Below are 27,856 nucleotides of genomic sequence, written 5' to 3'. Positions count from 1 at the left end.
ACCCTTGCACAGTCCTGAGCTGCTCTGCAGCTCACAGGGACGCTGGGGACGATAACCTGGGATCCCTGCTGGGCATGGCAGTTGGAGTGACTGGGGTGTCCATGGGGCGTCCCTGGAGCTGGCGGCTGTGGAGGCACATCTCTGCTGAGCACCCACTGTCCTGCAGCTGGCTGGGATGTTTGTGCTCCAAAGAGGACCCAAGGGTTGGAAAATAAACTCTAGAGAGGTGGGACTAATCCAGTGTACATGAGGAGGGTTTGGAGGGGAGCTCACCCTGCAGGGACTTCCTGGACAGCTGTGACCAGGAAGGGAGGGGGTGTTTCGGCCATGCACGGCTCTATCCAAGGCTGGTGGCTGCAGCTGAGGTCTGACAAACTCAGCACTCGCAGCCAGGTGACGCAGCTGCCTGGCAGGCAGGGACATGACAGCTCCTGCCATCAGCCCAGGCATTGCCCCAGCAGCAACACAACCCACACGTGGGATTTTCCAACCCCTCGTCCCCAGTTTATGCCATTCCTGTGGGACTGGGGCAGTAACCAGGTCCCAACATCCACCAGTTTCCCCTGACCTCTGCTCCTGGAGCTGGGCAGAAACAGCATCTCTGCTGCCCCACATTACTCACCTCCCTGCATGCAGGCTGCATTTCTGGTTTCGAGATTTGATGGCATCTCTCCCACCTGGCACCTAGAGAGGGCTCCACACAAAATAGCAATGCCACCAATCTAACCAGCGCTCGGAGGGGCTGCCCCACGCCAGCGTTTTGGAAAACGTTCGTGTTGAAAGGAGGGTGGTTCGGGGGGGAGGATGACAGGATAAGCCCGGTTTAGGTGGCCTTGGTGCCTACAAAGGGACCCAACGCCACAGCTCCCCCCCCATCCCGCAATTTGGCCATCAGCGGGGACGTGGCCATCAACCCCGGTCCCCCTCTGAGGGATCCACACACCCCGAACCCCATGGAGGGGGGAGGTGCGTGGAGAGGTGGACTGAGATGCTGGCAGGGATGAAGGCTCCAGCGGCCCAGCCGCGATTGCTGCAGGAGGGGCGGGGCCCGGCGGGGAGGGGGCGGGCCCTGGCGGGGGGCGGGCCCCGCCCGCCGCCGCGCCCCGCCCCTCCCGCCGCTCCCGCCGCCGCCCGCAGCCGCCGCGGCCCCCACGCCCGCCCGTGTCGGTGGAGGATGGTGGCGGCCCGGGGCGCTGCCGCCCGCCGCGGAGCGTTGCTGCTGCTGCTCGCCGCCCTCGGGGCCTGCCGCCTGCGCCTCGCCCGTGCCGGTGAGTGCATCTCCGTGTCGCTCCCCTCCGCCCCTCTGCTCTGTGTCTGTGTCCCCTTCCCAAGGGACCCGCGTGGGCCCTCCCACGGTGAGCCCGGTGCGGTTGTCCGTCCCTCGCCGCCCCCATCCCCACCCCTACGTGAGCTCAGCATCCGTGGGTGCTCGGGCCCCTGGGAGGAGGCAGCGGGTCCTTCCCTGCACCGCTGCTCCTGTGCCCACCCCACCCAGCGTCCCGCGGAGATGGGGGGGGATGGGGTACAGGGACAGAAAAGCTGCCGTGGCTTAGGAACCGCTCAGCATCCTTTCCCCCCGGGTAGCATGGTCCACGTATCCCCACGGCCTGAAAGCAAGGTGGGAAACGGCCTGTAGGCTGCCCTCTCCGCAGCCCCACGGGGTTTCTCCCACCCCACCCAGCTCCTGGCCAGGTCCCTCTGCTCTCCCCAGGGACGGGCAGCACCGTGCCATTGCCCTCCTGCCTTGCCATCATCCTCCTGCCCGCTGCTGCAGGCAGGGGCCCTGGCAGTGGGTGGCATTAGCACAGGACTGGTCCCCAGCAGCAGTGTGGGGTGGCGGGAGGTACCCACAGATATAGGGCCTGATCCTGGAACGGGGAGAGAGCATGGACCTGTGAGAGCGGCCCTATGCGGTGGCCCTCACAAAGCACCTTTATCGGGGAAAAAAAATTAAAAAACACCAAAACAAACAAAAAAATACTCAGATAAAGCTGCTGTGGTGACCGAGCCATCCCAGGAAGACCCAGGCCGGCAGCGCCCTGGTTGCTCACCTGCCTGGCCTTGCTCCCTTGAGGGGAGCAGCAGCAGCAGCATCGCACCACGGGGCTGAATCAGTTGACAGAGGCGTTTCCCCTTTCTCCCAGGGCAGAAAAAATGTGTGGCTTTCATTTCCCTCCCAGCAGCACTGGTTTTGGCCTTCTTTCTGTTTTCTTAAGGGTTGTTTGGGGGGTTTAGGTTTTGGTTCTGGTCTGGTTTTTTAGTTTTGGGGTCTAGGTTAGTGCATTTCCCCTCCTGCTGGGTCTGGCACTGGACATGCACCGTGTCCCCTTGCTCTGTGCCCACTGCTGGTGTGCATGGGGCCACGATGGGCATAAACATCACCTCTCCAAAAACCCCAGCCGGCCCTGAGCATTCCTGCCTGTGGGGAAACCTGGGGGCTGCCCGCCTCTGCCCACGCCAGCTGGTCACACCGGCAGGGAGGTGCGGTGTCCCTGCCTGCAGGACGGTGTGTCTCCGGGCGGGTGCTTTCCGCCTCACTGGCTGCAGGAGTCGGGGAGTGCCTCCTTGCTCCCAGCATTGTTTGCAGATCCAATATTGTTCTCCCTGCTCTGGCTCTGCGGACACCGGGCAGGCAGCCTGCCGTCAGCCAGGGACTGTGCAGCCTCACTGTGCTACTGCCTGCTCTGAGGGAGGGCAAGAGGGTGCAATATTTTGTTTAAATCTCCCCACAGTTCAAAACATCCGGGTCTTTCCATGCTGGAGGCGGAGGTGGGGATGCTCCTGTGCTCTCCCTCTTCCCACGTGTCGAGGGCAGGGTGGCCCAGCCGGGGGTGCCAGTGATGCAGGCTGCAATGGGGGGAAGGAGATCCGGGTGGCTCTGATGCAGGCACTGGCAATCCGGCATAATCTCCGCTGCCTCTGAATTTAAGGGATTGGGGTGGCATAAACTGGCCAGGCAGTGCCGCTTGGGAGGGACCGCACGAGGGGCTGCTGAGGGTGACTGTGCCTGTGGGCTGTCACAGGGGGGTAGTAGGAGAGTTTCCCTTTCCCCTCCCCTTCCCTGTCCCGGGGGGCTGCCGGAGACAAGGCAAGCGCAAGGGGCCTCGCTCCGCTGGCAGCAGCCTGCTCCAGCAGCTGGGTTATCACACGCTCTTGGCACACGTGGGCTTGGGATGGCTGGCTCAACCTCTTTCCTGCAAGCAAAAGCTGGGGACAGTTTCTTTGCGCTGTTTGCTATCATGTCATCGTCACACCACCTGGAAATGCCGACGGCAGCATCCCACTACCAGGAGGTCGGGTTTGCGTAGCATGTGGCAGTGGGGAGCTCTGGGCTGGTTCCCCCTGGGGATGGCTAGGATGGCTGGGGTGCCCGAAGTAGCATCCCTGGCATGCTGGGTAGGGACAGGAGTCACTATCCTGTCTCTGCAGCCTTCCTCCCTGAGTGCAGCAGGGCAGGGGAAACGTCAGCTTCTTCCCGTTCTATAATTTCCCTTCCTGGGCAGATGGGCAGAGCTCAGCTTTCTCTGATGCTCCAGAGCTCCTGCTCCAGGGTGTGCTGGTGAAGCTGCCTCCTGACAAGGAGAGAGATGGGGGAGAAGGTCCTGGACCACCATACCCACGTCCTTCTGCCTCTGTGGCTTCAGCAAAACTTCTTCAAATGGGGGCTGGCATCTCCTCCCCACCTTCATCTGCTGGCGCTGCAACCCAGAGGCCCCTCCAATAGATGCCATCTCCTGGGATGCAGCAGCACATAGCACAGTGACATCCTCATCTTGCTGAGCGCCTCATCCAAGATGGAGGAAGGGCAGCAGCTGGCTTTGGAGGTGGTACAGCGGTGGTTTAGTTTTGGCTGGTACTCCTTAGTTGTGTTTTTTCCCCATGTGTCTATCCAGTGCACCCAGCTGCAGGCAGAAACACTTTCTTGCCTGTTTTCTGGCTGCATTTCCTGGAGCATTAGTGAAAGTTGGACTTCTCACCCCTTCTTGAGTAATTTGGTTGCCAAATTTAATCTATGATTATTATTATTATAAACAAAAAAAGATTTTCCAAGCGGGATGACGGGCAAGAACCTCTTTTTTTAATAAGCCTGAAAACCCCGGCCCTGCTGCCACAGCCAGCACTTTGCATCAGAAACGACTGGAGAAGCTGTTCAGCAAAAAATGAGTGGTCCTTTGTAGTCCAAGTGACCCATTTGGCCACATGTAAACTGCTGGCTCCGCTGCCTTTCCTCCTCATGCTGCTCCTCAGGGATGTGGGTGGGAGCATGGATACTGGTGCTGATAGTGGCTGCTCCAGCTCTCCAGTGGTACAGGGATTTCTCAGGGTCCAGAGCTGGGCATGGTAAGGCAGAAGCCATCCTCTAAGTCCTTACGGCTCAGCCTACAGTGGATTGTCCATCTCTTGGCTTTTAATTTGCTTGCTTTGCAATCACCACGCTGGGGAGGGAGCTGTGGTGGGGTTGAGATGCAGTAAGCTGTCCCCAGGGACCATAATCCTGAATGCTGAAGCTGGGGCAGCTCCAAGCCCCTCTTGGGAGCATCACAGTGGTGCCCGGTGCTGCGCCCGTGGCACTTGTAAGGGACTGGCTGCCCTGCTGAGCTTCCCAGGGCTCTGCCCAGTGGGTAAGCAGGGGGTGGCCTCCAAGCCCCCCAACATCGCACAGGTTGGTCTGCAGAAAGCAGATATTTCCAGCCCCAGCTTTTTCCTGAGACACAGAGAAGGTCATCTGAGTCCCCCTGGTAGTGGTGGCAATGCTAGGCAATGGTCCTGCTCAGCAGCATGCAGCCACGCTGTCCCTTTGAACCCCCACGTGGCTGCACATCAGGGTGTCCTCTGCCACGCCGGTGCGGACCGTGTTTCCCGCACGGCAACTGGGGTGCCGCTTCCCTGAGAGCTGCATGTTGCTCCCAAGTTTAATTTTCTGTGTGATTTTATTCTAGGAGATAATCTTTCTGCCATGTTCTCTGGGGTTACGTTTGCTGGGCTGGCTTCCACTGTGAGAAATGAGCCCTCATGGGTAAGCGAGGTGTGGCAGGAGCTGGGGACGTGGTGCATGAGCATCCCGCGGGGCTCCATGGGCTAGTACCTGCACCAGGGACCTAGGCAGGGCTCCATCCGCAGGCCTGGGGACGGGGAACAGCTGGGAAGAGGCCCCCTATCTCCATGATCCCAATTCCTGACATTGTCAGCATCAAGGAAAAGTTTATGGTTTATGGAAGAGACACGGTGAAAGTCCCTCCTCTCCTTTCGCTGCAGCTTGCTGGGGACCCACAAACCCATGTGCGCCCCAGCCATGCCTTGTGGGTGCCAGTGTGGGGAGAGCTGGCATTTGGGGTGGGGAGACCATGGTCCTGGAGCCTGGGAGATGTTGTGGTTACGCTGTGCAGGGTCAGGCCTTTCGGATCCGCAGTTTCCCTGGCAGCTCTGAGCACGGGTTTGGGGTCCACAGGCAGTCTCGAGGGTCTGGAGTGGGACCCTGGCCTGACCCTGGGGCTGCACTGCCCGGAGGGGCCTCCCTGGGGCTGCCATGGCCCTGCAGAGCCACTCCCCTCCCCAGGGACCCCTTGATCCCCAGGGGCACCTGGGTCCTTACCGCAGTGCAAAGGGGAAGATGAGTCTGGGACATTTGCATGAAACGGCTCTTCTGGGCCATGGAGGTATTAAGGGAGGTAATCTGCTTATCTCTGCCACATGCTTACGGGGGAGCGCTGGGAGCAGGAGGGGTTATGCGGATGCTGAGGACAGGAGGGGTGACAGTATGATAGGGGCACTGGGGACAGGGAAGTTGATGGTGCTGGGGACTAGAGGGGTGATGGGGATGTTAGAGATAGTAAGGGGTGACAAGGGTAGCGGCTGTGCCAGGGACAGGAGGGGTGACAGTGTGGCAGGGACAATGGGGACAGGAGGGGTCATGGGGTTGCTGGTGTGATGGGGAAATGAGGGCTGATAGCATGGGGGGGGCACTGGGAACAGTAAGGTGGATGGGGGGGTGCTGGGGACAAGAGGGTTGATGGGGTGATGGGGGTGCCAGGGACAGGAGGGGGGTGACAGGGTGGCCTTACCCTACGTGCAAGGCACTGGGTCCCTGGGCACTGGGGACAGGAGCTGCCCTTGGTCCCATCCCTGCATTAATCCCATAAACACAGTGCCCTGGTGCTTCATCCCCCCAGGGAGCTCTGGGTCTGGTCCCCGATGGGTGCAGTGGCTCCCCCAGGCCGGCTGACCCCAAAACCCCAGGGCATGGCCCCAGTGCTGCTGCCAGTGCTGGGACATCTCTCTTCTGTGTCCCCCACCTCTATGGCCTTGCCTCGGCTTTACCGACTGCTGCTGCCGTGGGGTGACCAGAGCACCGAATGGCGGCAGCAGGCCTGTAATTAGCCACTTTGTGAGCTAACAATAATTGCAACGGGAAAAAACTGTCCATTAAGTACCTGGAGTGCACTTTGAATTGGAGGAAGGAAGCGCAGGCAGAGCAGGTCCCAGTCAGTCTCTGCCTCTTCCTGTCCCGGAGCACCTCGATCTGGCAGCTGCCTGCCCTAACCAGTGCACGCCGTGGTGCGTTGCTGGGGTCTCTCCTGCACAGATGGAGGCGGGAAAGGCCTTTGCGGGAGGAAGGTTTGCTCTTTGGTGGGGGGGGCTCACCGCTCCAGGTGGGTGGCATGAGAGGTGACATGTCAGCTGGTGTGCTGGCGGGGACCCTGGCTCATTGTGGCACAGGGGTCCCCCAGGCTCCTGACCCCTGTTCCCTTCCTGTAGAAATGAGACAGTGGCAGAGGTGGAGGGCAAAAGGTGGGGAAGCCGCTGCTCTTGCTTTGCAGCCATAGCACCCATGGGTGCTGTCTGGGCTCAGCTGGGGGTCTGCAGAGGAGCGCTCCTGGGGAACCCGTGGCTCTTGCATGCTGAAGGAGCAGCTCTGCCTCGGGGAGCTCATCGTCTCACATCTGTTGGGGATTATTTCCCAGCCACCCACTAAGCCGGGAGAGGGGGTGGCCCCGGTGAGCTGCTGGCAACACAACCCATCCTGCGGCCATAATTCTTGGCTTCCTGGCTGGAGAGGAGGTTTCCCTGAGCAGGCTGCCTCTTGCGGAGGATAAAACCCAGAAGAAATCTCTGGGTCCATCTGTTTTGGCACCGTCCACAGCCCTTTTCCAGGAGCCCTGGGATGCGGCCCCCCATTTTCTCAGCTCATGGGGGCCCCCCCAGTTTCTGGGCTCTCTGCCCCAGCAGGGCACAATGTCCCTCAGGTCTTTATCACCGGTGGCAGCTGAGTCAGCATAGGTGCAGCTGTGGGCACAGCCCAAGTGGAGTGAGGTCAGGCAGCCCCTGCTTTTCCGCCTACCTCTCACCTTGCATGTCTGCGGGGATGCAGGCTGCCTGCCACACTTGTGAGCCGTTGGGAAGCCATAAAGGTCGGCCCCTGTAGCCCCTGGCACCTGCTGATAAGTGGCTGTGTCCCCAAACCCCCATTTCAGGGTGATGGGCTGGTGGGAGCACCTAGGCTGGTGCCAAGCACAGGACAGATAGTGGGGGCAGGATGGATGGACTCCCCACCCTGAGTGAAGCTGCCTGTGCTGCTGCTGCCACTGCTGCTTCTGAGCTGCCTGAGGGTGTTTAATCAGCAAAATCATGCTGATTTGGTGCATCTTTACCGAAGGCTGGAAAATGTCTCTGGCAGTGTGGGAAGGCAGTGAGGTGTGGGAGGGCTTTGGCTTTGCCAAAGAGCATCTGGCCCCAGTGGGCGCAGAGGTGCTTTGCTGGGGAGCTGCTGCTCCAGGGTTTTATTTCCAGCTCAGCAGTGGGAGCATGCAGGAGCGTGTGGCTGCTCACAGATGGCTGAGCTGTGCTGGCGTGGCTGTGCTGGCCCTTGGCCAGGCAGCTCCTTGGGTGCTTGGCAGGGGGAGATGGACTGCCCTCTTCCACCTCCCTGCCAGCAGCAATTGGTCTGCAGGGAGAGCTCACTGGTGGTCATGGCTCTACTTTGCCATGGCTCACTGGGCAGGCGGACGCCCTGGCAGACGGGGCCCCACTGATCAGTTGGTGCCTGATCAGTGCTGGGAGGAGAGAGCTGGACCCGAATCCTTCCCTCGAGGCTGCTCAGGGCTTCAGGTGGATCTGTGCTTGGAGCAGAGCTGTAAAATGCCCTGCACTGTAGGGCACAGCCCGCCCCAGTGCAGGCACGGCAGTGGAGTCAGGGCTGCCCATCCCCTGTGATGCTGGCACAGCAAGGGTCCAGCACTGTGCTACGCTGCCCATTGCGGTGTCCCAGAGCACCGTGGGGATGCGAGGAGGGGTCCCCCTCACTGGTGGAGCCACCACGCTGCGCACCCAATGTTAGCACACCGTGCCTGCATGGGGCCAGCCCTGCCAGCCTGCTTGCGGCGGTGCTCTTCACCATGGCCCTGACCACTGGCTGTTTCACCTGTCATGATGTACCAAATCTCAGAGCCCAGCTAGTAAAAAAGGAATTTAAAAAACCCAACCCCTTCCCCAGCCCCAGTGGGCTCTGGGCAGGTACTAAGCCTGTTGGTATTTGCTTGAGCAAAACCTGATAAACAAGACTGAAAGTGGGTGGTTCGAGCTGTGAAGAGCAGCAAGGTGCTTTTTGGCATGGGCTGGCATCAGGGACACCCTGGGGTCCCCAGTATGGGTGGGCGCACACCCAGCCGAGCCAGGGCCAGTGATGCAGACCCAGTGGCAGGTTTGGGCAGGCAGCACTGAGGAAATGGCATATGGCATCTGGTTTTCTTTTTTCTTTTCTTTTTTTTTTTTTTTTTAATTATTTCTTCTCTTCCTGAATACCTGAGGCAAAGCTCTTGTGGCTGGAGATAGGCCTGGCACTGCAGGGTCATGCCAGCACAGTAGGGGATGCAGCATGTCACCCTCCCAGTCACAGCACAGCCTCTGTGGGGCTGGAGCTGCCCTGAGCAGCTGGAAGGAGACAGTGAGCTGGGGCCGGAGCCAGCAGTGCCCAGGGATGGCTGGGCTGGGGGACCAGGGGTGTCTCATTTGGCTCAGTGCCACCCTTACCTGCCACAGGCAGGGTGGTCATGTCCTCTGCTGCCTTCCAGCCTTGCCTGGTCCCTGCTGGGGTCTGGAGCTGCAGTTTTGCTGGACCTGTTTCCATGCATCCAGGTGCCATCTCCCCTTCCTGCAGCCTCCATCAATCCAGCTCCTCTTCCCTTGGTGCACCAGGCAGGTTGTCACGGCAGGGAACAGGCATTTTTCTGGCCAGTTAAGGGGTTTGAGTGGCAATGACACAAAATCCTGCTCCCTTGGCCTGGCAGGAGGAGGCTGCCTGGTGTTCCCCCCTCCCCCAGCCCCAGATCGCAGGAGCAGCCTGAGATTTTGGGGTGTTTGTAAATGGGGTCTGCTTTACAGTGGGAGCAGGCTCTGGGGTAACACTGGCAGTTGGGGAGGTGAAGTGTTTGGGGTTGCTGGGGGTTTGGCATCCCCCCACCTCTGGGGAAGCTTGGCTCAGCCCCTCCTGGCCCTCCACTTCCCCCTTGGCATTGAACCTGGAGGGGGACAAGGCTCTGGGAGCCCATCGTGATGGCCTCAGGGCTGCAGCAGGCAGCTGCCCTCAGCATGGCTCCCATCTCCTCTGCCATGCAGCCCCACTGCCTCCCCAGGCCCGTGCCCACCCCGCACTGGCTCCATCTCTTCCCAGCACCGGGTGCACACCACACTGCCTGTACGGCCTGTACACCAGGGCTCCGGCGCAGGCAACCCTCCCTGCAGCCCCTGCCGGGGCCGTTGGCTCGAAAGCAGCCAGCAGTGGCATTTCCACCCGGGTGACTGCCCGTGGTGGCATTTTCTGTCATTCCTGAGTGGGGATGCTGCCAGCAGGACTGTCCTCTTGGTGGGAGCACAGTGCAGCTGAGGTGTTTGCTGTGCAGGCAGGGCAGGCAGGGGGGATGCTGCTGGGGGGGCGCCCTGCAGGCCCCCTCTCTCCCAGCCTGTGGCGCAGGCCTGCTGGCACTGTCCCTTGGCCGTGACGTAAGCCGCACTGGGGACAGTCTCTGCCACTGTGCTTTATCAGCTGGGCCAGACCTTGGCACCCGCCCAGCTGAACCAGAAAAGCTGGAAGCTGGGACATGAGCCCCGGTGGCCTTGGGGACGGGAAGCCCGGTGGCACGTGGCCTTTGCCTGAAGAAACCTGCCAAAGCAAAAAGCAAACAAGCACTTTCAGCTGCAAAGTGCTCTCCAGTGGGCCGGCACGCGCCACCGGTGCTGCTGCAGGAGGGGGTGGCGGGGGGAGCCAGGCTGTGTGACCGTGCCGCAGCCTCCATCCCCAGGAGCTGCGTGATGTGGCCAACGTCCCCCTGCTCCCGGTGGGCCAGGGTTACTGTTTGCAGAGAAGCCTGCTCTGCTGCCTCCGTGCGCGGGAGGGGTCTCTGTCTGCTGCATTTTCGGGGGCAGGAGCACAGTAGTGACGTGAGTGGCTGCAGGCAGCAGCAGAGCTCCTGTGGGGCCTGCCAGAGTGGTGGCAGAGCCATGCTGGCTGGGGCCGTGGTGCCAGCAGCTGCACCCGGGGAAGGGGATCACTCCTGGGGGTACGGCCGTGCCTGAAGCCCGTCTGCTCTCCACCTGCTTTCAGGTGCAAGAAGCAGCAGGGGCAGGAGGATGCAACTGGGTCAGGGAGCCTGGCAGGGCTCAAGGCCGCTAGCATCGTGTCTGTCCTGCAGTCGGTGTGTGTCACCCGCTGTCGGTGAGTGTCACCCGTGGTCGGTGTGTGCAGCAGGAGCAGTGCCAGGGCTGGGGCACCTGCCCGGGCGACCCCAAGCACGCAGCCCAGCTTTTGCTATATTATTGTGGCCACTGGCAGTCAAGGTGGTGACCGTTTGCTCACCCCGGGGGCCCTGTCCCTGGGCATGGGGGGAGTGGAGCTGGGGCATTCGGGTGTCTCAGCCCCCCTGCTCCTGCCTGCTGCTGGACAGGACCACTGCCCCTGCCCCAGGGAGCCTGTGGGGCAGGGGGAAGCAAGACCTTGGGACCTGGGGTGTGGTGTGGAGCAGCATGCCTGCCCACCTGCCTGCCCGGGGCCGGCTCCAGCCCTTCAGAGCCAGGAACAATTTGCAGAGGCAGGAGGAGAGCCCCAGAGGGTGCCAACTCACAGGAGGAGCGCTGGGAGCGCAGGCAGGCTGCAGGCAGGTTCCACAGCAGGTCCCACATCACCCGGCTGGAGGAGGAGAAGTGACCTTGGAGTGGAGCTGGCAGACACTGTGCCGCTGCGGGGCCCAGGCTGCTGCCGCTGCTGGCCATCTGCCATGCCCTCAGCTATAGTCATCCCTCAGCTGCAGCCGTGCACCAGCGTGCAGAGGCTCAACATGGGAGCAGAGACATGCACCCCTGTTCCCCAGGCACCCCAATATCTCCCCATGCCTGGTGTGGCCCCGTGCCCTGGCTCAGTGACCATCCCCTGCCAGGGGCCATGTCTTGCTGCCATGCAGGGCCAGACCCCTGTGGCTGCCAGGCAGGCTGCACGCGGCAGGCAGGCGTGAGCTCCGTGCCCGCTCATCCACTGTAGCTAATGCCCATTGGGCTCTGCCAGCTCATGCCGCTGGCACCGGGGCCCTGTCAGCCAGGAGATGGGCGTTGGTTAGCACTCAGACCAGTGCTCAGCGCTAATTAATTATCCTCTTACGTTAACTTTTATCTCTCTATCTGTGGCAGTGACACAGCAGGGGCAGTTCCCAGCCACCCGGACATCCTCCCTGGTGTTATTGGGTTTGTTTTTTTTCACCTGCATGTTTTGGCACAAGTATCAAAAAAACACTTCACCCGGGGCCATGACTATCAGCAGCTTCGTGCCCTGCCCAGCCATGGTGAGACACTGCCAGACCCTATGGCATTCAGAGGGGTGCAGCGGGCACGCCCCATTGCAGGTGCTCTGCTTGCCTCGGGGCCTGCCCCGGATGCCTGGCACAGTTCTCCCTGGGGTGGGTCCTCAGGGCTATGGGTGTTGTGCTGAGCTTCCCCACCTGGATCACCCATCTGGGGGCCATGAGTGCATGCACATAGCTTGGAGCTCGTGTGCCAGCGTTTCCTCCTGTGTATGGGGCTGTTCTGCTCACACACGTCCCCAGCTCATGCTCACCAGCTGTTTGTCTTTCTGTGCTGGCTGCACAGTGTCCTGCTCGCCTGCTGGCCTTGGGCTCAGCTCCTGCCTGTATTTCTGCCTGCAGGGAGCCACCCTGCCTTCTCCAGCACTGGTGGCTTGTCCCAGCCCAAAGCCCGGTTTAACGGGTTACCTCTGGTTGGGCTGGGCTCGCTGCCCAGCTGCATGGGAGGTTTGCACGGCAGCAGCCATGGTGACAGCAGTTGGATGGAGCATCCCCCTCCTCCAGACTCCCCTGGCACATCTGGACAGTTAGTCCCAGCTGTGCCGTGGCTGGCACTGGCTTCCGACTCCATGTTATTGCATGCTCCTCTCACTTCGTCTTACAGCTGGTTTGCCCCACTGTGCCCCTGTCCCCTGGGACCAGCCTGAGTCCCTCATTGCCATCCCACCCATGGCCAGGCTGTCCCTCCCATCCCAGCAGCCAGTGGGACTGGCCATCCTGGGCTGTACTGATGTGAAGCAGGGGGCATGGTTGGGCTGTGGAGATCCCAAATTCTCCCAGACTCAACAGCAGCACCACAGGAGCAGAGGCAAGGCTGGGGAGCTGCCACCTGCAAGCTGGCACTGGTGCAGGTAGGTGGCATGGCCATGGCACGGTCACTGTTGGGGTGGAAATCGGACATACATGCTGTGCCAGCCCCAGCACCCACCTTGGGGTGGGTGTGTGGGAAGGAGGACCCATGGCCACAGTGCTGTGCCAGGGCTGGGTAAGCTGAGGGGTGGTGGGGAGGGTCAGGTACACCCTGAAACAGGAGCTGGACTCCACCACCTGTCTGCTGGAGCACTGGGCAGAGTGGTACCAGCCACCCTGGGCACGTGTGTGTGTAAGGCTGGGGCAGGGAGGGCTGGGTGGGTGGCAGCCCCCCAGTGTGGCAATGGTCAGACATGACTCCTGAGTGCAGGCATGGGGGCTGCTCAGTCCCTGGCACCCAGCCTGGCATGGAGGTGCCCATTCTCAGCAGCCCAGCCAGGAAGCAGCCGCTGGGCTTTGTGGTGGGCTTAGAGAGTGGCAAAGTCCCCATAGAACCCTTCACACTGCAGGGTGCCCACGCGGTGGTATCTGCTTGCTAACCACCAATTGATTACACATGGGGAGCTTAATTAGATCAGTGCCTACCTGTCTTGCTCCTACTCCCAGCCCAAGTCAGCTGAGCAAGCACAACTCGTTCCTCAAACAGAGATAACAATCTTTTATATATTCCAGGCTGGGGTTTATTTAACCAGTTGCTGGGCACTGACTCTGGGCTGCTCCCCACCTTGCCTGTCCCACTATCCTGAGGTGGCTCCGAGGGTTCCACTGGAGTCTCATGGTGCTGGGTGGCTGCAAGTGCCAGGTGACCCCCATCAGAGTGGCTTCCTCCCACCAGTAAAGAGCTTTCACCAGCGTCCTTTTTAGGGGACATGTTTCCATGGGTCCATTGCTGTTGCATTAAAGGGTAAGGAAATTTGGCAGAAAATAAACCCCCTTGCGTTCCAGCTTGTCCTCAGATATCAGAGGGGCTGGGGGCAGCTAGGCTTAGATTCTGAGTGATGCCCAATTTGACACTGTAAGTCTGGTCATGTTCAATATATTGAACTACCTTGATTACGGATGCACAAATAGTGCAATGTACTTTCAGTCTGGTCGTGTTCAATGAACTAACGTGGCCAGTCTCAAGAAGTATGGTCGCATTCAGTGAGAACTCTCATGGCTAGATTAATAAATAGTATAGTTTATTAAAGCAACAGAAGTGCAGATTCTTTTGGGTTGCCAGCGATAAATACACTGTCTGCAAAGCACGTGCAAGTACCAAGAATATGAATAATACAGCTGACAACAAACACATTAAATTCTGGAATAACTCTGTAGAGATTTCTGAGTTTCCCAGGGAAGCACTCGGTATAACTGAGGGTTCGAATCTCATGTCCCTATGGGGGGGAAGAGAGGTTCAGCCCGTCGCCTGATCCCAGAAGTCAGCAATGTCCTCCCGACTTGTCCACGATGGTATCTTCCCTAACGTTCCTCCTCTCTTAAGCCATTTTATACTACTGTCTTATTTTTAGGTGGAGCTTGAGTCACTCTAGTCATACATAGCTTTATTATGATTGGTATAAAATCCCCTCGCTGTACTTTTAAAGGTATAAGCTAGAAAAATTAAGAGCACATGCTCAGTGAGGGGTGGTCACACCTTGAAGGTGGGTAGTCTTTGGGATGGAGGTGTGTTTTGGTATTAATAATGAGATTATAATGAGCAAAGTTCACCCAGAGGACATGATTTTGACAGAAAATGAAGAACTGCTGGTTCAGGGCTGGCTGAGGGTAACAACTATGCAGTTTATCAGCTCCATAGTGCCATCCAGTTCCCATCCCTGTGGTGATATCACAGAGCCTGGCCACGGTGTTTCCACTCCGCTCCACCCTCTGTGTTGCTTCCCTTAGGGTCAGCATACCAAGCTCCCCTGGTGTTACTAACATCTAAGGTTGCAGGTTCTGTTGCTTAGGGAATTATTTTGAAACAGATTCCTTGCATATCCACTGCATTCCACCTTGGAGGTTTACCTTCTCTTAAGAGGGGGACATATCAATAAGTCACCTCCAGTAATTATTCCACAATGCCACAGGCGGGAGACTCCAGTGTTATCCCCCCCAGTGCCCCATGAGGATGTGGCAAGTCCCCACCCCTGGGGCTGCACAGTGCCAAAAGCTCCTTCTGCCCCTGAGCAGCCACGTGTTTGGGCTTTTTTGTGATCTTTAAACAAAACGGCCTTGAGAGCAAGCCTGGGGCAGGCCAAGCAGGTGGCTGAGTCCTATTTCTGTGCTTAAACACCCGATTATTTTCCCATTAAGCATTAGTTCTCCACCAGATGCCTGACCAAGCCCCACGCCGTCCCCAGGTAGCCAACCTGGCTCCTGTGGGCACAGTGGTCTCTGTCCCCAGCCCCGAGCTAATCCCCCCAGGCTGCTGCGCCCGGCACAGAGTTGAGCCAACCCTAATTGCAGCTGCTGAGAAAACCCTGCCCGCAAGAGAAACCACTGCAGCAAAGGCAGTTCTGTCCTTCGGCACCGTCAGCTGGAGGGCAATGAAGGGGGCAAAGGGGGGCTGAGAGGCAGCTCCAGTGAAGCACATCCATACCCATTAATTGCGGTGGGACCTGCTGTCTGCAGGTGGGGCCAGGACGGAGCTGGGTCCCATGCCAAGAGGCCATGGACAGACCCAGAGGAGCGTTTGACCCCTCTCCTCCTCCTGATCTGTTTTCTACTGTCCCCACAGCAGCATCGTGTCCCCGGAGCCTGGACTGTGCCCTGCAGCGCCGGGAGTTCTGCCCACCCGGGTCAGGCACCTGTGGCCCCTGCCTGCCTCCCTTCCGGGAGGACAACCATGGGCGATGCATCCAGAAGCAGCTCTCATCCAGCGGTAGGTGCACCCACCCTGCAGCAGCTCCTTCTGCAGCCCCCTGCCCTGCCCTGCTTGCAAACCTGCCTGCAAACCTGCCCCACACATCTGCAGCTCCACGAGGTTCCCATGCCTTGGGGCAGCCCCCCACTCCAGCAGAACCCGTGCTCCCTGTCCTCTGACTTCTCCTCTCTATGGCAGCCTGTCATGGTTTAACCCCAGCCAGCAACTAAGCACCATGCAGCCGCTCACTCACTCCCCCCCATCCAGTGGGATGGGGGAGAAAATCGGGAAAAAGAAGCAAAACCCACGGGTTGAGATAAGAACGGTTTAACAGAACAGAAAAGAAGCTAATAATGATAATGATAACACTAATAAAATGACAACAGCAATAATGAAAGGATTGGAATGTACAAATGATGCACAGGGCAATTGCTCATCACCCGCCGACAGACACCCAGCTAGTTCCCGAGCAATGATTCCCCCACCCCCACTCCCCCCAGTTCCTATACTAAATGGGACGTCACATGGTATGGCATACCCCGTTGGCCAGTTTGGGTCAGCTGCCCTGGCTGTGTCCTGTGCCATCTTCTTGTGCCCCTCCAGCTTTCTCGCTGGCTGGGCATGAGAAGCTGAAAAATCCTTGACTTTAGTCTAAACACTACTTAGCAAGAACTGCAAACATCAGTGTTATCAACATTCTTCGCATACTGAACTCAAAACATAGCACCATACCAGCTACTAGGAAGACTGTTAACTCTATCCCAGCTGAAACTAGGACACAGCCGTATCTCCGTGGGGATGGCAGCTCTGCCTCCTCTCACCCCAAGCCCTGGCTCACAGCAGTTACGTGGTGGTTTTGGGGCTGGCGGGGAGCGCACAGACCCGACTCCACTACTTCTGCATCCTCATGCAGCCATGCTGGTGACTGTGTGTGCCGCTGGACCCTGCCAGCACCCAGGGTTGCCCGGAAGCCCAGGGACAGGAGGGGGCCTGGATGGCTGCCAGGGTGCTCCAGAGTCTGCCTGGCTGCTTTGGGGTGGGAACTTTTCGGAGGAGAGGAAGTGGGCGTGCAGAGCCCGAGGCTTTGCAGGAGCAGGGTAGCAGCTTTTGGTGCACAGAGCTGTGACTTGTGCAAACCCCGTGGCCAAGGCAAACAGGTGCTCGCCACCTCACCCATCCCAGGGCTGAGCCATGCCAGTGTTTGGGATTTCAATACCTGGTTCCCATCGGTTTGAGATGTTGGGCTGTGGTTTGGGGCTGCTGTCTCCTCCTCTGGTGATTCCCAACTTCTATGCTGGGAGGGCTGGAGTCAGCAGTGACAGGTAGGAACCCTGCCCAGCTGTGCACAAGGGCACCGAGGGCTGCACTGGGTGTTATTCCCCTGCTCCTTTCTCAGGGGAGCTGTGGGGCTGTGGCAGCCTGGGTGGCTGCGCTGTGCCGGTGGGCAGAGAGATGAGCAGAGCATCCCTGGGGCAGCAGCCCATGATCACCTGTGCCACCCGGCACAGTGCTCTCCCACCTGCTGCTATGGTGCATGGAGGGTGCTCCTGGTGCAGCCACAGCACCTGCACCCTGGGTCGGCTGCACAGCTGATGCCAGGGGCTGGGCATGGGGTTTTTAGGGTGACCCTCAACTTTTCATGTGGCTTGGAAAGCTGTAAGCAGAGCTGTTTCTGTGCCCCCCACACCATGGCTTTTCTTGCAGATTCAACAAGCAGGCAAATTAAGACTAATTACAGCTCCACCCAATTATTTTTCTTTAACTAAAGTGGAGTGGCCTCTGTGTGTGGGGAAGGAGCCAGGACCTGGCTGTGCCCTTGCACGCCGTTGCGTTTCGCTGGGGACTACCTGGGTGCAGGGTGGGGGCTCTCGAGTGCCTCTGAACCACCTCCATGCCTGCTGCAAAGTGCATCAGCATCTTCCTCCAGCCTGCCCTTCCCTGCCTGCTTTTCGCTCCTGATGCCCCCAAAACCCTCTTGCTAAGGCAGGACTAATTTTTTCATGGTGGGCAGAGCCCACGGTCCCTCCTGGAGCCTGGCTTCTGCCAGTGGTGGGTAGCCCACAGCATTGCCCAGCCCTGGCGTAGGACTGAGCTGGTGCTTGCCAGGTGGCATCCCTGCTGGCGCAGCAGCAGCATCCCCACCGGCACAGCCCTTTGCCCACACCCCAAGGCCTGGGGAGTTCCTGAAAACACACAGGGTGGCTCATCTCACACCAAGTGGTGCAGGCAGGGAGGAAAAGCACTGGTTCACCAAACCGTGGCAGGTCCCAGAGAGGCAGCTCCCCCTGCACCTGAGCATGGAGGAGTCCTCTGGTTTTTGGGGAGGGGCTCTTTGTGTTCTGGTTCCTGTGTCTTGGGCATGTTCGGGGGCCTGCCAGGGTGCAGCCTGTGCTTTGGAGCAGGTGGGCACATGGGGGATGCCAGAGCCCATCCTACCCTTCATGCCGTCAGACTCCTGGCAGGAGGATCACCCCTTAAATCAGAGGGGAGACCCCCAAAGTGGGGCCCTGGCTCTGCGCAGCCCTTTCACTCTTGGGCAGAGGGGCCGGGCTGCACTGAAATGGGAGTGATGGCTGGGGGAGGATGAGATGGCACAGGGATGGGGTCCAGGTTTCGCATTCAGCAGCGAGCAAGGGTCTGACGGGCAGATGCCCCCTGCCATGGGCTCCACATCCACAGGTACTGAACAGCTTTAACAGTTGTTTGTGGGGTTTTTTAATGTGAAGTACTGGGGGTAAATTCCCCTCTCAGAAGGGCTGCACATGCGCTGGCATCTCCATAGCAACCCTGCTCTGTTCTGCCTTCGGAAGGGAGATGCAGCCGCGGTAGCATCCTCACCAGGCTTTGGCAGAGAGATGTGGGATCACCGTAGCATCCTCTCCCAGCTTCTCTGGGACCGTGGTAGTGTCCTATCCCGACTTTGTCAGGGAGATGCAGGACAGCGGCAGCATCCTCGGAGGATGCTGGGAGGATAGAGACTATCCCAGGGTCTCTCCCCAGCCGCATCCTGTTATCTCAAGCAATGCCACCACCTTCTGGCAGCAAAAGTGTGGGTACGGGGGGCGGGGGGGAGGGAATCCCCTCCCAAATCATCTGTTTTAGCATGCAGGGGAGAAGTAGCATCCTGAGGATGCCCAGCTCCTTTTGCCAGGGAGGCACCAATTTTTTCCACGGGTGCTTTCACATCCTGCCAGTCTGGCAGCAGCACCTAGCTGTCCGGTGCAACCATGAGAGCCTGTGAGGATGCAGAGGGGCTGCGATAGCTGCATTTGGGGGAGGATGCAATGCAAACAGGGGAAGCTGCCACAGCTCAAGGATGCGTAACCCTTTAAAGGGTTACGCATCCTTGAGCTGCTTGTGATTACTGATGACGCCAATCCCGGGATCCCAGCTACCGCCACTGCACCGTCCCCACGATTGGTTGCAGCTCCTGACAGGAGTGTGGGCAGAAGCCTGGGCTCCTCTCCCTTGGTGTACCCATGCAGGCAGGCGCCAAGAGCAGCTTTTTGGGGTGAAAAGCAGCATTTTGGGGGTCTCAGGAGGGTGATGCACGTGAGCGGTGTGTTCCTTTGGTGACAGCGTGCGTGGGTGTCTCAGCATACCTGGTGCAGCACCAGCATGGAGGTGAGATGGGATGCGCTGGACCTCATGATGTGGTGCATCCTGCAGCTGCTTTGGCTGGATGCGCAGCTGGCTGCCTGTACCTCGCTGGCGCTGCCTGCGCAGGGGTCTGGGCCCCCAAAATGCTGCCAGCACCATGGTTCTGTATGCCATTTGAATGTGCTGTGACTGGTTTGCATGATGTGGTCTGGGCTGGTGGGTCCCATCCCTGCTCCCGCTTGACCCCACCAGCACGGAGCCAGGGCTGAGCTCCACCAGGCTGCGAGAAGCACTTTGGGAAGTGGAGGGAAAAGGGGGTCCTGGTTTGTGAACCTGGGAGTTCTCCCCTCCCGGCTTGCTGTGCTGCCAGCAGCCAAGAGGGCATCCATCATCCTGGGGCAGGACCATAGAAATAAATGGATTTGTAGGAATTTTATGCCCTCCTGTGGACACTGTCAACATCAGGTTTCCTCTGCCCGGGGCTGAAGCCACACGTGTCCCTTCTCCACTCCCTGCTGTCCCCAAACCTGTCACGGTAACTGGCGAGACCCCTGTGTGCATCCCAGGGTTGAACCCTGGAGACTCTGGGAAGGGGAAAGCCCCAAGGAGGGGTGGGGGGGAGAGCGCCTGGGCTGGGCTGCTGTGTGCCAGCCTGGCCGTGCCCTCCCTGCTGCAGGCAGGTGGTGGGACCTACCATGAGAGGGCAGCCGTGCCCTGGGCAAGCCCTGCGTCCCTCCTGTGCATGCCCCTTGTGCCTTGTGCATACCCTGCGTGCACGCTGTGCCTGCCCAGCACGCCCAAATCGCTGAAGCAGGGCTGGGAGGGCCGCTGGAAGCGCCCCCATCTCTGCTCCTCTTGCAGCAAGAGCCAGGGTATGGGGCAGCCAGGCAGGAACTGGGGCTCAGCCCCCGCTCTCTGTTCCCTGGGGAGCAGCCCTAGGCTGGCATTTCACCATGGTGTTTTGGGCACCCCCAGCAGGAACCGGCCATTGGTGCCAGGCTGCTTCTGCCCCGCTGACATTGTGGGGTGGCGGATGTGGCATCACCAGGGGAAATCTCAGCTGCTGAACAAAACAGGGATGCAGGGATTTTTAGCTGCTGAAAGGGAATTTGGCAATAAAGCTGGTTAGCCCAGGTGAGCAGCACAGCCCAGGCACTGGTGGCAATGCCAGAAACCACAAATGGCACAACTGCCTTGGTTTTCCTTATGCTGCTTCACACAGCGGGAGGCTCAGAGTGACCTGGGAGCTGCTTTTGCTGGTTTTCCAGGTGTTTTTTTTTTCCTTTTCCAGCCATGTCACATTCATCCTCCTGAAGTGTTGGCTGTTGCAGCTGCAGCTGCCTAAGGCCAAGGGGTGTCAGGGCAGGGCTGGGCTGGGAACACCAACGCAGCCCAGTTCTCCCAGGCCCGACAGTGACACACATGGGCATGGCAATCCCCTAGCTGGGAATGGGGACAGGCCTTTCCATGAGCGCAGTGGGGATCTAGAGCCAGGCTGTTCCCATCCTGGGCACCAGGATGTCCCCAAACTGGGCGCAGGGCTGTCCCCATGACACACCAGGCTGTCCCCTTCTGGGCACAGGGCTGTCCCCACAGAGCACAGAGCTGTCACCCTCAATCCCATACCAGCTCCCCTGCCCATCAGGAGAGCCTGGCCCCATGCCAGCACCTTGGCACCATGGCATTCACCCGTTGGGCTCGGCACTGGTGGCACAGCCCCAAACCTGGCACCACGTGGCTGTGGCGCTGCTTTGCAAATCACTTTGGGGATGGAAACAAGAGTGCAAAGAGCTGGGGAAACCTGGGGCTTATGGAATGTTCCAGCTCCTGCCAAGGATGGGAGGCTGGGGGTCAGTTTGGGGACACAGGGGACAGTGGCTCTTTGTGTACTTGTTTAAAGCAAGAGTGTCCCCCTTTTAAACTGGTGTTTGGCTTGTGTGGCTCTGAGTCACGGGGCAGCTGAGTGGCCTTTGTGCCCAGCTCCAGAGGGAACTGGGTTTTATTTCCAAACACTGGGAGCGGGGACAGAGGAGCTGTAATTGTTATAACCTTGAATTATCCGGGAACCAAGCTGCCAGTACCACCTCGCCTTTGTATGTCTCGATTTACCCTCCAGGGCTTCCCACTGGGGACAGCCTGAATATGGCAGTGCTGGGTCAGAGGGAGCAGGGATGGGGACAGCGATGTCTCCTGCCTTTGAAGTTGAGTTTAATCCTGTTAAAAGCAGAGTGGTGAGCTCACTGTTTGGCAAGCCTGAGGACAGAAGCTCCACTCCTGCTCCATGCTGTCACTCCATGGGTGGGCACCCCCAGGCCAGGGTGGGGGTCCTGCCCGTGCCCCATGCCACAGGGGCACGCAGCCCATTGTGGGTCCCTGGTGTGCACCTTGCTAGGTCATGAGCTGGGGCAGCCACACATGAAATGTCCAGCCAACCCCTGGGGATACCTGGTGGCCCTTGCTGCCTGGGGGACCCCAACCTCCTCCCCCAAAGGGGCTGCATCCTGCCAGGTGGTGGGCAGAGACTGGCCCCTCAGCTGGAGTGAGGGTTCCCACCAGCTCCTGGACAGCCCCAGATGAGCCCTGGTCTGCAGTGGTTCCATCCCCCTGGGCTGTATGAGACAATTTGGGATGAAAAACCAGTGTTCAAGTGTCCCTTGCCTGCTCTTGAATCAGCCTCGCTGTCTGCAGCGGGTCTGTGATTCACCCTGCCAGAGCTGCCCCTAGCACCTTGCAGCAGCAGGACAGCTGTGGGGTGTCTCTCCTGGTGCAGCTTGTGTCCCTCCTCGCTCAGGGCCATTGTATGGCCCCAGGTGTGGGGACATGGGGCAGCTCCTGAGCAGCAGGTGCTGGCAGCCTGCCTGCTCCTATAGGGCTCTGTAGGATCCACTGGCTCTGGCATGGGGGTGGCTGAGGCCACTGTTGCTCCTGCAGCCTCCAGCATTTGTGGGGTGAAAAGCATCCCAAAAGTGGCAGGGACACATACAGATCCCTGGTCTCAGCTTTGGGACCACAGGTGTGCCAGAGGGCTGCATCCGAGTGGGTTTAGACTCCAAACAACCCGCATTTGCTCATGCTGGGATGTGAGCCCCTTCTCAGGGGGATGCTGGGTCCAGCCCTGGGGCTGGGCATGCAGCCGCATCCCGGGGTGCCCATCTCATGCCCACTCTCTCCTGGCACAGGGCGGACATCCATTCCCAGCTTGGATGAAAAAATCGATTTTCTGGTGGATGTGCTGGCCAGGCAAGAGGCTCCTCACTCCCACCCACTGCAGGATGGCAAGCCCAGGAGTAAGTGTCTGCTCCCTCGCTCCCACCACTCTCTGCAGTGGTGCCGGGGACCCCATGGCAGCCAGACGCTGCACCCCAGGCTGGTTTGCCCTCCAGAGCTGCCTGGGCACTGCTCTGCTCACGGCTCTGCCTTTTCCCACAGCCACCCTGGTCCCTGCCAGTGGCAGACAGCGCATGGCTAGCAGGCTGAGAGAGGGGCTTCTGCAGCAGGAGGCAGCCACCACCCTCCCCACCTCTACCACCACTGCAGTCCAGAAGTACCCGGTGGAGGTGTCCCCCATACCTTCAAATGATGACATGGTGCTCGGTGAGACCTGGGGGCAGGCGGTTCATAGGAGGGGGTTTCACGTCCCGGCCAGGAGAGCGTGGTCTGGTGGCACTGTGCCGCGAGGCTCACCCACTGGCCTTCGGTGTCCCACTCCACCTCTGCAGGGCTGATCATGGTGTGCACAGTGGCTGGGATCTCGGCGCTGATCGTGGCTGCAGTCTGCTGGTGCAGGTGAGCCAGGCACTGCTGGTGCCAGCCAGTGCCTCACTGTCCTTGTGCCTGAGGGAGCTTGTTCCTATGCTTCCTGGGCGTTTGGGGGGGTTTGGAGGAGATGCAATAGCTGCCCTTGCCAGTCCCCCTGCAGGTATGGCATCTGCCTGTTGGGGCTGGAGGACAGCAGTGGGACACCCCTGTGCCAGGCACAGGCTCCTGGGAGCGGGTGGCACCTAGTTTGGCCCTTGCTGTGGCCCTGGGTGCTGGCATCCCAGGCATGTCAGTGCCTGGTGCCTAGGCCCTGCGGGATGGAGATGGCTGTGCCTGGGGATGCCACCCATCGGGGGTGCCATTGCAGGGAGCAGGGGTGTGGGTGGGAGGACTGAGCCCTTCTGGGGGTCACTGGCTCCCGTATGGAGTCATCTGCTCTAGTGGCTCCTGCCAACCACTCTTCTCTCCGCTTGCAGGCTGCAGAAGGAGGTCAGGCTGGCACAGAAAGCAGACTACTCAGCACAGCGAGCAGCCAGCCCCCTACCCTATGACAAGATCTCGGTAAGGCACCCACATCCCTTCTGGGGTGTTTGGCGCTCAGGCCAGGCATGTTCTCTGCTTGAGGGGCTTCCAATACAGCGGGGAACACCCACCAGCCAGGCTGGGGGCTCTCTGGAGCTTGGTCTCAATGCCTGTCCTTGCTCTCTCCACAGCCCGGGGACAAGACACTGGCTCAGAATGCCCAGATGTACCACTACCAGCACCAAAAGCAGCAGATGCTCTCCATGGAGAAGTAAGCAGCCCCAGGAGCAGACAGCAGACCCAGTCACTGGTCCATGCCCTGCCATTAACTGGGGTGCTGTTAATCGTCCCCCTGGGCTTCACCCCCTTTCTGCATCCTCTCCCCCCAGACATAAAGAGGAGCCCAAGCTGCCGGACTCAGCGTCATCTGACGAGGAGAATGAGGATGGAGACTTCACCGTGTATGAGTGCCCCGGGCTGGCTCCGGTATGGTGGGTGCAGGGTGGCTGGGGGGAGACCCTGTGCATGCAGGGTGGGATCCGACACATGCCTGGGATGTGCAGTTCCTCTCTAGGAGCCTTTTCAACACGTCCTTCATCAAACCCTGAGATGGTCCAACCTTTCTGCTTCCCCCATGTGCCCTGGCCAGGTCCCACTGGAGTTCTCCAGTGGGCAGGAGTGGGTGCCCTGGCATGGGTCCCCGAGCACAGGGCTTTTCACTGGGGAGCACTGCCCTATGGCCCTGGGAGTAAAGAGCTGGAACAGCCGTTGGCAGACCCAACCCGCCATCCCTGCAGTGCCAGGGACATGGTCACCTCAAGCTCCTGGGCACCGGGACCGGGGGGGCTCATCCTGGTGCCTCCCCAGTGCCTGGACCGGGGACCTGTGACCACTCAAAGCCAGGGGGGACTTTCCTGGCTGCCAGGAGACCCCGGGGAAGGGCAGCTCCTAACAGCCCTGGGTACAAAGAGCACAAAGAGACCCAAAAGGAGCCTTTCACATGGTAATGGCTGCAGAGCCCAGCCATCAGGGCCCAGATTAAGGATCATCATTAGGTTTTTACAGGCCCATTAAAGGGCACTTGATGGCAGGCAGGCAGTCTGGGCAAGGAACCCCATTCCTGCCAGCCAGGCTGTGGGGTCCCATCCCATCCGGGACCATGGGACTGCTCCTGGCAGGGAGGCAGCGCCTTTCCAGGGGTGATGGCAGGGTCCTGGTGTGTCACCGCTAGATCTCCCCCATCATCACTCCTCCCTGCTGGGCTAGGGTTCAGACCCAAACCCCTTGGGACAGGGTGGATCAAACCCCAGCTGGTTTCTGACCTCCTGCATTTTCCTTCCCCCCATCCCGCTCCCTCCTGTTGCTGCAGACCGGAGAAATGGAAGTGAGGAACCCGCTGTTTGACGACTCCTCCTTACACCCCTCCAACCCCAAGTCGCACCAGTAACACCCCTCCTCTCCTCTGCCTGAGCTTGCTACGGACTGTACGCCCAACGCCGAAGCTCGGCGGGGCGGCCGCGCCGGAGGGGCACCCGCAGCCAGGTGAAGGGGCACGGAGCCCGCTCTGCCAGACTGTTCGACGCCTGCCCAATAAACACCCACTAACAGCTACGGGAGGGGGGGGATCGCCCCCGTTTCCAGCGTCCTTGTCCTCTTTGCTGCTGTGATCGCGTCCCTGCCTTGCCCTTCACAAGCTGCTCTCCGGGACACGCCAGCCCCCGGGGGGGGGGGGGGGCAGCTGCTGCCTTGGCACAGAACCTGGTGGGGGTACAATGCTGTCTCTTTGCATTTGGCTTTGAGGAGGGGGCTGCTGCCCTGGCTGCGGCTGGGCTGATGTGACAGCAGCTGGGAAAGGGCTGGAGGGGGGGGTGTCAGAGGGTGGGATATGGTCCAGGGGTGTCCAGACACACTCGTGTCTGCAGGGGAAGGCGTCGGGGCTGCCAGCCTGCTCAAACCCCCTCTGCCAGGGATGGAGACTTTCCCTGGAGCAGATGGCATCGCTGAAGCCTCTGGTGCCTGGCCTGCGCCCTCCTCCCCAGGCCAGGCAGCCTCTGGCAGCAGGATCCCACTCCAGGAGCCAAAAGCAGGAGCAGGAGCAGGCTCGGGCAGGCACTGGCATTGCTCCCCGGGATGCACCTTCAGATGCCACCCTGTTCTGTGGCCGGGCTGGGAGTAGAGGCTCTGCCCTGGCCCCCTGCACCAGCTCCATCCTCTTCTAGGGGTGCTGGTCCTCAGAAGTCCTGGGGCACAGACAGTCCCAGCGCTGCTGTGGCCTGGGACCCCATGCTGGGCTGTGCCAGCAGAGGCAGAGGATTTGCTTGTGGCAGCCCTGGGTGCCAGCTGGGCTCTCACCCCGGGCCTCCATGGGGTGAAAGCTCAGAAAAATGGTTCAGGGTTTTGGTTTTAAGCCTGTGTGACCATGGGGGAGGATGGACCGAGACTGGGGGAGGCTTGGGGGGGCTGGGAGGGGTAGCCAAGGCACGGTGGCTTTGCACAATGGCTTTGCTGTGCTGCTTCTCTGCACAGAGCCCAGCCTGGCGCTCTCTCTGGGCATCCCTCTGTGGAAGGGGACAGTCTCTGCTGCTCCATCCCGGGCACCTCCTGGGCTCCAGAGACCCCCTGTACCCCTCTGCTGCCTGTGTCTGTGTCCAGCCTCACCAGCCCCCACTGACACGTTCTTGCTTGGAGCCCAGCGCTGTTCCCCAAAACGTCCCTGGTGCATTGGATGTGACCCCTCCAGCAGAAGGCCCAGGATGGGTTTTGCGTTGCTTTTCACAGATGTGGCTTCATGTCCAGACCCTGGTGTGGACCACCATGGCCACGGGTAACCTGTTGCACGCAGGTCGTGTCTTGCATGGGGGTGGCCTCTTGCACAGACAGGAGCTGTTGCACACACGGGAGCCATTGCACGCTCAGGAGCTGTTGCATGTGCAGGCAGGCACTGGCAGGGCAGGCAGCAGTGGCAGGGCTGTGCCAGTGAGCGGTGGTGGTGTGGGACCATCCCCGGCGGGGTGGCTGGCAGAGGCTGTCACTGCACAGACCCTTTCCCCACACCCTGCTCCCCTACCCATAGGGCTCTTGCCCTTCTCCCTGCACCCCTCGTTGTTGTATGGATTGTAGTTCTTTTAAAAGGAGATTTTATTAAACGACATGTTTGAGACTCATGCGAGTGTGTGGTGTGGGGCCAGCTCCCTGCTGCAGGGCCCTCAGCTCAGGGTGCTCCTCTCAGGAGTGGGTTGGGATGAGGGGAAAGGGAGGGAGGATGCTGTGGGTCTCCCATCCCAAAACCTTCCCCAGGGAACAGCGAGAGCAGCTGTCCTGCTCCTGCAGCTGGAGCATCCTCCAAACCTTCCCAAGGGTTTTTCCCAAACCCAGCAAGAACCAGAGTTTATTTTCTTGCTTTTCAATATTTGCCAGGAGAGGTTTCCCCACCGAAGGGTTGGGTGGGAGCCCCACCCCCCCACCCCCGGCTGTGCCTGCCCGCACCCAGCCCTGCAGCACCCAGTGCCTCCCCCCCCCCCCCCCCGCAGCACCCAGTGCCCCCCCCCCATCGCCCCTGGCCCCCAGGGCCGGGCCCTTCACACCTCGGCAGGGGCAGATAAGGGCTATCCTGTCCCCCCATTGTGTGGAGCTTGAGCTCCTCTCCCAGCCCTTTGATCACGTCAGCCCCCCATCAGGCTGATACAATCTCATCTCCTCCTGGTTTCGGCAGCCTGGAGGTGGGTGCTGACTCACCACCAAAGCGCCCGGGCACCATCGGGAATGCTTCCCTCAGCCCCGCTCGTGGGCAGCCCTGGGGTCTCCAGGTGCAACGTCGGGTGGGCAGCATCGCACCCCAAATCACCTGGGACCAGCCGAAGGCTCACCTGGGGAAACCCAGCTTTGCACCCCCATCTCTGAGGTTCCCAAATTTATCCTTCCTTTGCTCTCAGAGCCCAGCAGCCTCTCAGAGCATGCCCAGGTTTTTTAGGAATCTCTAGCTTTGAGTAAAACCCGGCTGCTCCTCCTGGGAAGATGCCCTCGCTCAGGGCACCGTGGTAGCAGGAGACCTGTGTCCCCTAGGAAGCCGTGTGCCCACCGCATGTCCAGTCCAGCCACAGAAGAGCCATTTGTCCTGGGACACCACATCTGTGCCGCAGACAGCCTGGGACAGCCCAGGGCTGGGTGTGGGGCTGCTCAGCCCTAGCCTATCTGTGCCTCAGTTTCCCCAGCTGTAAAACAGCAGGGAGGAGCAGCTGGTGTGTTCAGGGCACTGCGGTGATGTGGGCAATAGCCAAATTACAGCCCGGGCTCAGTAATGCAGAGGCCTTTTTATGAGGGGACAGAACTGGACCAAAATGTCCTCCAGGACTTTCAGCTCAGCTGGCTTTGGAAGCACCAGTCCACCATCCTGCCTGCCCAGGCCAGCTGCAGCCAAGCAAACTGCAGTGCCACGGAGGAGTTTGGCGTTCCTCCCAGGGATGAGGCTTCTGAAGCT

The 27,856-nt window shown here is 59.9% G+C and overlaps 1 protein-coding gene across 1 annotated transcript; it reads left to right on the top strand.

Annotated features, from left to right (window-relative positions):
* The first annotated feature begins 1,108 nt into the window (after window positions 1–1,108).
* NPDC1 (neural proliferation, differentiation and control 1) lies at window positions 1,109–26,539 on the top strand. The gene is given in 9 exon segments (XM_049832791.1): window positions 1,109–1,268; window positions 15,373–15,516; window positions 22,278–22,385; window positions 22,528–22,692; window positions 22,818–22,884; window positions 23,334–23,526; window positions 23,529–23,650; window positions 23,769–23,865; window positions 24,749–26,539. Coding segments are annotated over 9 exon segments (1,068 nt in total). The 5' UTR covers window positions 1,109–1,174; the 3' UTR covers window positions 24,827–26,539.
* Window positions 26,540–27,856: the final 1,317 nt, after the last annotated feature.

The sequence above is a fragment of the Accipiter gentilis genome, chromosome 29 (assembly GCF_929443795.1).
Source record: "Accipiter gentilis chromosome 29, bAccGen1.1, whole genome shotgun sequence".
Classification (NCBI taxonomy): Eukaryota; Metazoa; Chordata; class Aves; order Accipitriformes; family Accipitridae; genus Astur; species Astur gentilis.
The sequence above is the reverse complement of the archived record's forward strand: the minus strand, read 5'-3'. Positions and strand labels throughout refer to the sequence as shown.